General features: G+C 39.4%; 1 protein-coding gene across 2 annotated transcripts in view; it reads left to right on the forward strand.

Annotated features, from left to right (window-relative positions):
• Positions 1-12907, forward strand: part of ATP2B2 (ATPase plasma membrane Ca2+ transporting 2) — a 404082-nt gene that overhangs the window by 343234 nt on the left and 47941 nt on the right. For both annotated transcript variants that reach the window (XM_059479819.1, XM_059479820.1), the window contains 2 exons: positions 6433-6674; positions 7652-7886. In XM_059479819.1, coding sequence (XP_059335802.1) covers positions 6433-6674; positions 7652-7886 — 477 coding nt within the window. The remainder of the gene's footprint in view (positions 1-6432; positions 6675-7651; positions 7887-12907) is intronic.

Raw genomic sequence — 12907 nt, forward strand, 5'->3', positions numbered from 1 at the left:
AAGGCTTTCCAAACATTTTTTTGTTTTCTGGTTTTGAGCTTATTTCCAAATGTATGAGACATAGGGCTTTGAAATTCTGGATGTGCAATCATTGGACCCAAAAATGGTGCAAACTTGTCAAAGTCAGGGATTCAGAAGCTCATTCTCCTTAAGGGTTGTGGACCTCGAGGTCTTGGGAATTGAAGTGAAGGGAGAGATCTGTATCTGCTCAGTGTAAAAATATGTTTAATTTTTTGAAGGTTAAAAGGAGATCAATTTACTTTCTGATGAACAGGTGATATAAGTGAACATGAATATAAGTGAATATAAATATAAGTGAATATGAATATAAATGAATATAAATATAGGTGAATATGAATATAAATGAATATAAATATAAGTGAATATAAATATAAGTTAATGACAACACTGATGTGAAGCTACTCAGCACTGTGCAAAAGAACAGGAAAAAACCACCAAAACTTCAAAGTTTTGAAGTGTTGGGCTTTAAATGCAGTGAGGGAGCTCAGGGCAGTGTGGAAGTCCTGCAGTCCCTGGTGCAGGGAGGTTACACAACCAGCCCCAAGTTCATAACTGCTCTTCTCCAATCCCTTCTGCTGACCCCAATTCAAGCTGACTTTTGACTTTATTTCAACTGAATTTCAGCAGTGCTGGTTGTGAGCTGGGGAGCAGCTGTGTGGTACCACAAATCATCCTGCTCTGTGTAAAAAACAGGCACCTTGTTCACCATGAGCATGGAAACCTCACAGAAACTTCCAAACTGTGCAAGGACAAATTGTCACCAATGATATTATTCCACGTCTGCCCTCGAAGTTGCAAGGATCCCAGTCTATACAGATAGAAAAGCTGATTTTTATTCCTACATAGAGACCTTGTGGAAATAAATTCACAGCATTTTAAGGGTGCACAGCTGTGTCTGTGTTCACAGGGTCCGAGGAACAGGGAAGAGATGAGGATCTGACTCCATGTTTCAGAAGGCTGATTTATTATTTTATGATATATAGTATATTAAAACTATACTAAAAGAATAGAAGCAAGGATTTCATCAGAGGGCTGGCTAAGAATAGAAAAGGAATGGAATGATAGCAAAGGTTTGTGTCTCAGACTCTCTGTCTGAGCCAGCTGACTGTGATTGGCCATGAATTAGAAACAGCCACATGAGACCAATCCCAGATGCACCTGTTGCATTCCACAGCAGCAGATAACCATTGTTTACATTTTGTTCCTGAGGCCTTTCAGCTTCTCAGGAGAAAAAATCCAAAGGAAAGGATTTTTCATAAAATGTGTCTGTGACACACAGCTGCTGCCAGGTGTTAGCAGGGAATCTGTTCTTATCCCACTCCAGGGGTTGATGGATTTCTGATTTTCCTCCCCATATCATCTCAGGGGGAAGGGGTAGTGAGCAACAAGGCTCCTTTTGTGGTTTCCAGCTGGGGTTAAACCATTGCTCTGGCTCCAGAATCCCAGAGAAATTCTAAACACAAATTCCAAACCAGCTGAGGGCTGGTATTTCACTGCCTTCCTCTTGCCAACAGAGCTTCTGGAACCGTTTCCAATTTTGTAATGGGAAAATGTATTTAGTCAAACAAAGTTTTCAGTTCTTAACCTTGGCTAAAAAAGACTCACTCCTTTCATTTCGCAGCTTTTCTCTAAGAAAAACAGGCAAAATCTCTGTTGTTTGAGCTTGAAGTCAGTGGAAGAAAGCTATATCTGCAAAAAGCTGGAACATTTGGGTGTAAATTTGGATGTTTTAATCTTGCTTTAGATGTCTTACATTAAAATATTCATTAAAATTATGTAGCAAGGGAATCTCTCTGATAGGACCACAGTTCTTTAGTAGTTCTTTTTGCAGTATTAGGAATTCAAAAATAAAAATATCATGTGGTTTGAACAGCATTCAACCTTGTTGCTTGTTTTAAATTTTACATATTAAATTTTTAATTATACAGAGAAAAATTCCTGTGCATCCTGGTCCATTTTGTCTTTTGTTTGAGTAAGTAGAGTATGAAGTGGAAATCTTTTGCAATTTAATTTTAAAAAGTTTTTGGTTTCCTCTGTTTTCCTGTTGAGACGTTGGGCTGAAATAGAACACTCAATAGTGATATGTTATTCTAGCAAGGCTCATTTACAATGTTAACAAATTAGAATATTTAATGTCATTGTTATTCTAAAGGAGTAGTTCAACCTGTAGAACACAGGAGAGTTTCCTACAAATTAAGGCTTCAGATAATATGGAAAATCCTGACATTTTTATGTAGAAGGACTTCTTGGGTCTTCTTGCAGAGAAAAAAGGGAGATTTAGCAAAGAGTAGGTAAAAAATGGGAATTATTTCCTAATCTAATTTTACAAGTTGAATCACCTCTTTAAGTTATTCCCAGAATGTTATCTTTCTTCTTAAAACCTTTTATTAGTCAATTATTTCCCAGTGCAACAATTCTGAAAATTCCCTTTGTAATCCAAACTCAGTACCAGGTCAATACTGGCTTTGGATTGGTATTTTTAAGCCTTGGTAATGCAGCTGTAGTTTGACCTAGAAACCTATTTTGATCTGCTGGGTGTAACCAGGGCTTTTTAAACATCTGTCTGGGGGTTCTTCTGCATGTGAGAAGCTGCTTGCAATCGAAATGTTGTGGGGAAATAATCCAAAGGCTTGGGAGAGATGTTTGAAAAAAATTTTGCAAGGGTCATGACTGGGGGAGGATCCTGGCTCGGTCCCTTGCAAGCAGGTGATGGAACAGATTGCAGGTGACCTGTGGGGAGCAGAAGGTCCTTGCTGGAGCTCCCTGTGGTAAATCTCAGCTCAAAGCCTTTCCCTCTTCCTACTTCCAAGGGTTATGGTGCCTTTGTGGGACTGCCTAAAACCAGAGGCCAGACAGAATTAAGGGAATAAAAAGCAGTTCTGTTTATTGAAGGGCCTGCAGGTACATTTAGGGCAGGTGAAACCCTCAGGGGCTACACCCAAAAATGGACCGTGTTTCACAGGTTTTTATACTTTTATAAGTTTGGTCCATTTTGCATATTGGGGGTTCTGCTTGGGGTTTTGCACTTGTCATCCTTGAATTTCCAGCCAGCCCATTACTCTGTCTCTAATTAAACTCAAATGATGAATATTTGTCAGGCTTTTGAGATATTTGTTGTGAAACCAGCTGCACCTGTTCATAAATGGGGGAGTAGCACTGCCAGGAATGTAGCAGTGTAAATAATGATGGCAGTGGTTGTTCAGAACTCCCATTCTGCTAAAATCAATATTAAATTGAGGAATATTAGAGTGATGCTGTGTCAGGGCTATCTAAATCAGAGGCCAGGCAGAATTAAGGGAATAAAAAGCAGTTCTGTTAGCTGGAGAGCCTGCAGGTACATTTTGGGCAGGAGCTACACCAAAATGGACCAGGGGTCAGGGGTTTTTAGACTTTTATAAGTTTGGTCCATTTGCACATTGGGGGTGAATCTGCCAATTCCAGCTCCAGGTAATGAGGTCATTGAGCCCAAGTTTGCTCCCCCCAAGTCCCTTTTGTTCCCATCTCTGGGCCCTGAGGCAGTGAGGTGTCCTTGATTGCCAGGCCTGGAGAGGAATTGTTGTGTCTGCCCAAAATGGGAAAGCTGCAGCTGGCACTGGCTGTGGGGTTTGGAGTTACACACTAAAGAGCTGCAGGAGTACCAATAAATTAAATATATACAAGCTAAAATGCTAAGGTATCAGTTCCATGCTCTGAGGGGTCACTGAAGCTGCTCCCAGTGAACCCTTGCAGAGCAACCCCATCGGGCTGTCCTTGTTTTCCAGGTGCCATGAACCGCAGAATTCAGCGAGAAATAAATTTAGCTCCAGCCCAGCAGGAAGTTTCAGAGGCAGCAGCTTCTGCAAAGGGATTGTCAAGAACAATCTGCAAGGAGGCTGCTCCTGGCATATAGATTTTGAGCTGGAACAGTGCAGGGAAGGAAGTGCTCCGTGCCAGCTCTCAGCACCATATGCTTGCCCCTAATGTAATGCACAAAGAATATGGAGACAGCAGCTGCTCTGCAGGGAGGTGGCCACTTGTTAGGTTTTGAAACCCTTCTGAAGTGTCTGTTCCTTTTCTTTTCATGGGGATTTTTTTTCTCCCCCTTGCTTACGTATTTGTATTCAAAAGATGTTCCCTGAAAGGAATCTATTTTTAGGCTGTGGTAAGAACAGGGGAGTGTGATCTACTTTTTGTTGAAATAAAGATGATTTTGGAAGGACTCTGATAGTTTTTTGTTTTGAGAATTGTGAGCAGGTTTTTATTTTCTTGATTTCCATTGGCATCAGGGCATGATGAAATCATATCTATAAATTAATTATTGTCTAGAATTGTCTGGCTTTGACGGAAAACTTTGTTTTTCTTTGGGTTCCAGGAGTGTTCCAGTGGCCTGACCACATTCACATTTAATTCAATGACAATTTTCATTGAGTTCAGTGGCAAAGAGAAGCATAAATGAGGATTTAGATCTAAAATGAGAGGAGTTGGATTTAATGTGCCCAGAGGAATGGATCTTCCCTGGTACCCATCACTACCCAGGCACTGAATTTGGTTCCTCTGTTGCTTTGAGAAACCTGAAGTTCCTGGCAGATTTCAGGAACTCTGTGCCTGCAATGCCAGGAACACAAAACTTATTTAAGTAAACAAAACTGGATTTTAAAAGGTATTTTTTGACTCCACTGAATTCCAGATACACCTCACTACGAGCACTTCCATTTTGAATTAGGGATTCTTAAATGAATTTGAGAATCCAGCGGGAAGTTACATCACAGTATAATGAGGTTACAGCAGGACAAGTTGTTATAGCAGGTAATAAAATTAATGTATCTCACTGGCATTTTTGCTGAATGTCAGTGTTTTACAGTGACCCTGGAGTGATGTTAAAATGTCACAGCAGCACCAGACTGACCCATATTAGTCAGTAAAAATGATGGTTCACATAAAAGAAAGATGTTACAATCCTTTTTGGAAGGATAAATTTCTTTCAGACAGAGAGTTTTGGGTTATTCTGTGTTGTTCTTTGTAGCTGCTTCTCTCTGAAAAAAAAAAAAAAAAAACATTCATCTACCTGTCACCAGGTATCAGTCTTCCTGCTAATAGGGACATGATTCTTTTGGAAAAATTAATGTTTATTTGTTTGCTTCAGTTCTAGAAATCTGTTATCTATCTGACCTTCATTTTCAAACCAGCTGCAATTGGTGGTTTTCTGGGATAATTAATTCCTAATGCTCATTAAAAAGGCCTCATTTTCCCTTTTGGTGGCCATACTTGTTACATGAATTCAGATCCAGTAGGGTGGTTGATTTGCAGCTTTAATAATTTCCTTTGTGTGCCTTCATCCCAGTGATGGACAATGTAGCAAGTTCCATCTATTAGGAATCCCATTGCTGAAGTAAACTGGATTTTAAAGTGAAATTAAACACGGATTCTGAATACAGTCCTGCAGTCCTAATTTTGCAAAATGTGAGGTAAATGTTAAACTCACATTGAAAATGATGACGTAGAGTCTTGGCTTGAGCCAAATCAAAATCTGTTTTCAGTGCAAAGTAAAGCTGTGAGATGATTTCCTGTTTTTCTTCCCATAAGGGCAGTATAGCCATGGCTTAAGGAACACTTTTTAATTCTACTGAGCATAAGAAACTGCAAGTTATCATTAGTTTATAGTTCACACATTGGCCACTGGAAGTCTGGAGTCCTGGCAGAGGAATATTTTGTTTGGGGTGTACAACACTCCCAAGAAAGTTTGTAAATTAACTGTTTATTTCTGTTTTGAAAGGGAATTTAAAGTTCTCCTTGTCCTTCCTTCTCTCCTTCAGAAGGACTAAAAATTGGTAGAAGTTGCACAGTGTTCAACCTACTCCATTTTCTGTAACATACATAGAATTTATTTGTCTGAAGCAGCAGACTAAAGTAATTCTAGAAACAAGTACATTTAGATACAGGACTATTATTTCATAGATTTTTTTTCACTGAGATTTGTTGTTATGGTTGGAAGGAGATTTATTTTTATATAAAAATGCCTGGCAGGAAAAAAAAGAAAAAGATAGAGCTTTCTTTAACTCACTTTTAAAGCTGTGAAAATCAGCAAATTCTAAGCAAGAGAGAAAAGGAAATCCTCTGTTTGTGACAAGTGAGAATTGCTTGGTTTTCAGCCTAAGGAAAGTTACTTCCTTTTTAATGGATTGCCCAACCATCACAAGCTGCCAATGGCTAATTTAAGAAAAAAGAAATGCAAGAGACCAAATGTGGCAAATATTGTCTAGAGAAATGTTTCTTCTCGTGAGGAGATGCTTCAGGTCTGTTGGAGCTCTATGGAATTTTTACCTTGATTTTAAGAACTGGAAGACTCGTGGCTGCACAGCTCAGATGTTAAACTTAAGAACTGTGAGAGAAATGAGAGAAATTAATCTCCAATTTCTTTTCTCTTCTCTCCAGCCACCAGAAAAAGAGGGCGGGCTGCCTCGCCAGGTGGGCAACAAGACGGAGTGTGGGCTCCTGGGCTTTGTGCTGGATCTGAAGCAGGACTACGAGCCCGTGCGCAGCCTCATCCCTGAGGAGAAGCTCTACAAGGTTTACACCTTCAACTCCGTGAGGAAGTCCATGAGCACGGTCATCAAAATGCCCGACGGCAGCTTCCGCATGTACAGCAAGGGAGCCTCCGAGATTGTTCTCAAGAAGTGAGTGAAGGCCTCATTTTTTCCAAAATTCAAAGCATCCTGGCACTAAAATGTGGAATTTCTGGTGTTTGGAGTTTGCTGCCTGCACCAGAAATGTGACACACCTTAGCAGCATGAGGCACTACTATTGTTTTTTAATTTTTTAAAGTGTTTCTGGGAAATTGGTGTGTTTTTCTTACCAAAGAACTGGGTCTGCCTTTGGTAATTTATAAATGGATTCTTTATGTTCAACCCATTTGGAAAATAAGCACTTTTCAATTTCACACTAAGCTGCCAGCTCATTGATTATTGAGAAAATAATGCATGAAGGTCTCTTGGTGTCTGTGCAATAAATTACAAATTCTCTCTGATATTTCAGTAGTGAATCTTCTAGAAATTTACATTAGAAACTTAAAACCTGACATCAGAAGAGGAAAGTATTGACTGAAATGAGCTTATACAGGAAATACTTTGGCAGTCATGCACAAAGTCATGCATACTTGATGCCTTTTTGGAGCTACTGAAAAACAGACGCCAGACAGAATTAAGGGAATAAAAGCATATTTATTCCCTTAAAAGATAAATAAAAGAATATTTATTGAAGGGCCTGCAGGTACATTTAGGGCCGATGAAGCCCCCCAGGGCCTACACCCAAAATGGACAATGGCTCACAGGTTTTTATACTTTTATAAGTTTGGTCCATTTGCACATTGGGGGTTAATCTGCCAATCCCAGCTGCAGGTAATGAAGTCATCGACCCCAAAAGTCCCTTTTGTTCCCATCTCTGGGCCCTGAGGCAGTGAGGTGTCCTTGATTTGCCAGGCCTGGAGAGGAATTGTTGTGTCTGCCCAAAATGGGAAAGCTGCAGCTGGCACTGGGTGTGGGGTTTGGAGTTACACACTAAAGAACTGCAGGAGTACAAATAGATGAAAAACATACGAACTAAAATCCCAAGGCATCACACTCAGTTTTTATTCTCTTTTCCCTGCCCAAACCAGGTGTTCCAGGATCCTCAACGCCGCCGGGGAACCGCGCATCTTCAGGCCCCGCGACAGGGACGAGATGGTGAAGAAGGTGATTGAGCCCATGGCCTGTGATGGGCTGAGAACCATCTGTGTGGCCTTCAGAGACTTCCCCAGCAGCCCTGAGCCTGACTGGGACAACGAGAACGACATCTTATCCGACCTGACTTGCATCTGTGTCGTTGGCATTGAAGACCCAGTAAGGCCAGAGGTACGTCCAATTTTTATCTTTTGTAAAACTGGACATAACCTGAATGGTTTCTTACAGGTTTTATCTCTTTTTTAAATTAGCTCTTTCAAAGAAGCTGAAAATTAGCTCTAGAAATGGGTTTTACTTGATAAAAACCCAAATAATTAAGGTGATAAAATTCAACTCTATTTAAATAAAGGAATACAGGGCTTTCTGCAGTGCCAGACTGAAATGATCAGCAGAGGTTTTGTAATGCTCCCACATGTTAAAGAATTTTCCTTTAAGCAGTGTAGTGATGTACAACTCTGAAAGAAGGGAAGACAAGTGCAGTCATTAAAATTGTCATGATTATAATGACAGTTTCCAGAGAAACTGGAGTTTTTGCCATTTATTGTAATAGTTGTCACTTTACTTAAGATTGTACCTGGTGACTACTCAGGAAAACTTGTTTTTAATGTTGTACTTGAAGAAGGAAAGGCTGCAGTTGTCATGGATATCACATTTACAAGGCTTGTACAAATATATATACAACTTCAGAGTAAATCAGTAGTAGGTGTGCACATGGGAAACACACCCCTGCTTCTACACTTGTAAATTACACAAAGGGTTGAGTTAGAGAATTCTGATCTCTCTATTTGGTGCTTGATAATTAACGGAGAATTATTAATTCCATGCTAGGGTTTGAAAATGGTGACAGTAACTTTGGAACTGCACAACACAACCCCAGGTACCAACTGCACGACTGTGCCTTGCCTCAGAATGGATTTTATTGGGTTTTTCTCCTCAATAGGAAGGTTAAAATAAAAAGTAAATCTTGTGTAGGTGACAACTGGATGATAAACTCCTTATCTCCACGAAAAGCAGATAAACAGCATCCACTTTATCTGTCATCAGATGGTCTCATGCTGCTAATCCATCTGTCCCCACGGCTGACATTGAAAGGCTTTCAAAATGTTGGAAAATGTCCTTTAGAAGTTCTGTCTGCAGTGCTCCTTTAATGCTCCAGCTCACATAGACGGATATTTTTCAGAAAATATTTTTCAGAAATATAGATATTTTCAGAAATATTTTGTCAGTGGCCACTGGAACTGTGAATCAATCCTCTCCCCCTCCTAAATTAAATCATGATCCACGTTAGAAAACAGCTTTAAGTCAGGTTCCGTGTGGTGTGACAGACTGAGGGATTGGGGAGCAGTGGGATTTGCAGTTATTATGGAAAATAGCTGCAAACTCTCCTTTCATGTGGTTGTTAGGAGGGTGTTTTGTAAGAGAGCTGCTCTTATCTTGCAGGGAATAATTTTTTGGGAGCTTGAGGTAAAAGTGAATAATTCTGCTAAAAATAGAAGGCAAATCTGACTTATATGTAAAGAATCAAAGAGATGAAGGCAGGAAAACATCTTATTTCTAAACAAACACTTGAATATTGTATTGAATTTCTTGTAGGTTAGCACCAGAACATGCAGGAACATTTCTATTTTAGTGCAAGTCACACAATAAAATACTTGCAATTTCAGGATTTTAGCAAATTTTGGACATTTGGGACTTGGGTTTTTGTTTTTTTCCACCTTGTTTCTTTTGACTGCTTCAGAGTGGCAATAACATCATGAAAATATTTAAACCAATATTTAAATTATTACTACTCTGCACATTATAAGAAGCAGTACTTTAGGGGAAATAAATGAACCAATAAACTCCGAGCCAGGAGAAAAACATAAAGTTCCGAAAACTCTGTAAGTTTGGAATATCTGACTTGGTTGGAATATTGTAATGTGCATGTGTGAAATCTCCATTGCTGATGCAAATAACAAGATGTTGAGCAGTTATAGGGAATATTTTGCCAGAATGAAATCTGCTCATTAAATTGACTCCCCACTGGAGCTTATGGATTTTCAAAGTGCTTTCTGCAGGGGGAAAAAAAGAACACAAAAGTAAGAATTCTTACTAAAAGTGCTGTTTTATCAGATTCTCAATATTCACTGGTGTCAGGATTTATTTGGATGGAGGTTATAATTCAGGTAATTCTGATAAAATTGTCCCAGTCCTGGCAGGCTTTACCTTCCCTTCAGTTACATTCCTGTGTTTTCTGGGGAAGAATCAGGATTCTCCTTTTCCCTGTTGTGCTGTGGATCCTGTGGGACATGGCTCCTGTGCATCCAGGAATGATCCCATGTGGGAACACCAGCTCTTTTGGAGAAATCCTCCCTCCCTCCTGCTTCCAGGGGTATTCTTGGGATACTCAGGGAGCTTTCTGGCACTCATATCTCCCTCATACACTAAAAAACCCAGTTTGAACGAGTTATTTATCACTGATGTCCAGCAAGCGTTGAGTTTTCTCTGGAATGCCCACCATGGACACCCGTGGCTTTTCCATATTCCCAGGTTAATTCAGACACCAGCAGCTGCTGGATTTAGCAAACACTGAACTACTTGGTTGATATTTATATTTTGTGGGTGTGTTTTTTATTTTTCTTTGATAAATACACAGGAAGAGAACAAACAGAGTGATGCCCTTCTCCTGCAGAGATTCTCTGTTGATCCTGACACTCTTTCTGGCTTGATTTTAATGAGCCTGAACTGGCTCACACTGATCTGCCAGAAAACGCCTCCAGTCTGTTATTTCTGGGAGATGAACGTAAATCCCTTCCAAATATCTCCTATTTATTTGTCACCTGATTGGGAAAGATATTCCTGCGTTGGATACTTGGTGCATGCGTGCTTGCATTGGAAATTTTGCTTCGCAGAGGGAAAATAAACCCCAAAAAATTGTGAAATGTGTACTTAAGCTCTGCAAAACTGATGGAAAATATCTGCTTCCTCTGCCCACTCAGTCTGCCAACACTCTTTCTCCCTTACAGCAATAAAAAAAATATGAACAATATTTTAACTGTAATTACTGTACACACTATTAAATCAGATACCACCCACCAGCTGTCCAGAAAATGACAGGAGAGGGAAACAGGATGATTTCTCCAGTTAGATGTGAGTTTGAGATGTGTTTGCAAGTGGGACTGTCCTCCCCTGACCTCGTTCAATGGGACTGACCTTTCATGGGAATATCCTTTTTTTGCTGCTTGCACTGCAATTTATTTTTCTCCTTCACAGTCCATCCATTGGGCTGGTTTTCCAGATTTCTATCTAAATCTGTCCTGTCCTATGCATGAGGGTCACCACAGCTCCAAGTGGGTACCAAAAGCATTTCCAATTGACAAATGGGATTTAGGCAGGATTATGAATGTGGAAACAGGGGAGATCAGGGGTCATTTGCTTAAGGAACAGACTGGACCTGATCATTCATTCCCCTACAGAAACCTGTTTCACATCACTACAAGGCTTCAGGTGGAAATGATTTTTCCAGGGTGTACAATTTGTGGGGAAAATATTCCCAGTTAGAGGTGAGGAAATAAGAAGATAAAGCTCTGTTGCTGAATTCTGCCCTTGGTTTTGTGATCTGTATTGACAGAGCCCGGCAAACAACATGTCTTGTGGACACACTCAGGGTGGAGGGATTTTCCTGGGAATCCTGGGAAAATGCTGCTCTGGTCATCACTGAAGTGTTGGTTTAGGGAGGCATTTTGGAAAACGGGAACTCCACAAAATGCCTTTAATAAATATTCCCAAACCTGGTGTGAAATTATTCCCAGGTTGGGAGAACCATTATCTGTGGTGTGGTGGAGGAGTTTAGGGTTTTCAGTGCTTTCCTGGCCCCAGGAAATCCCTTTGAGCCCAAGGTTTGCCACACTGGTTCAGAGCAAGGATTGTCATAAATGATTTACACATACACACTCAGTGGTGTATGTGTAAAGTATTTGTAATAGCTATATAATAATATAATATATATTATATTATATAATAAAACACATACTCACTGGTGTCCCCTACTTGTTGCTACAGAGGAAATGAAAATATCTAGAAATGCATAAAATTAGCAGTGTAATGTTGGAGATGGTTTTTCCTTTTCTCAGCATTTTCTGCACTAATGGATGAGATGAATCCACTCAAACTGGCATTGAGTTGCACAACACGTATATCTGTGCTGGAGGTTGTGCACTGAATATAGACAGTAATATCTATTTTGATACCTTTTCCTAAATAGTTGTGTGGTTTTAAAACATTTTTTAATAATTGTGCATTGCCATCTTCTGAGTAGGGCAGTTCACTTCCCCGTAGCTATGTGAAGGGCTTCAGCCTTCATGATGAATCCTGGGGGGCTCTAGACTCTTGTAGGTAAAAATGAAATTTAGAGAAGTGATGCTGTGCTGAAGAGTGACATCCAGGCGGTTCTGGACATGTTAAACACATTCCTTATTCTCCCACTTTAAATCATATTGCTGTTTTTCTCTTGAAGAAATAATGCTTTCATAAGAATAATGCAAAATAATGCAAAAATCTGATGAGACTGAATTAATTGGTTAGTGATAGTTACTTAGAAATTATAATTAATTAGGATGTAGTTTAAGGGAACATAATTTTTTTTCCCTATCTGAAACTGAGCTAAAAACATGGAACCTTTCTAAAGCCTTCATTTACTGAAGTACTGTATTAAAACAGCTTTATTTAACTATTAGGAATCAATCTTTTCTTTTAATTCCTGATTTTATTTTTTTAAAATAAGATGTATATGTTGCCAAGTCAGAATGGAGCTCCCACATTAATCTCACAATCTCTGTTATACCCTGAATATTTCTCTCTCCCTGATACATTTCCTGTGCAGCAGAAGTTTATCTCATGCATGAAAAGGCATTTGTAAAATAAGCTTCACTTTAATGATTTTGAAATATGTAAAATGTTAATTTTAAACTCCTGTATTTAGGAATTCCACCTGTTGATAAGCATGAATTAAGTACTGCTAAATCACAAAAACTTTTAAAATCTTGTTGAAAGGACGGTTTGGATCAGAAGTAAAGTAATTTTCTGTATAGAATGTTTATATTGTCCATATTTGCACGTGTTGAGTAGTTATGTTCAGCTTGCTAAAGGTCAAAAAAGCTGCAGAGCACTCATTTTTTTTCAAGCCAGGAGAAAGTTGAAGGAACTGATCTCGA

This window comes from Ammospiza nelsoni, chromosome 11 (genome assembly GCF_027579445.1).
Source record: "Ammospiza nelsoni isolate bAmmNel1 chromosome 11, bAmmNel1.pri, whole genome shotgun sequence".
NCBI classification, from domain to species: Eukaryota; Metazoa; Chordata; class Aves; order Passeriformes; family Passerellidae; genus Ammospiza; species Ammospiza nelsoni.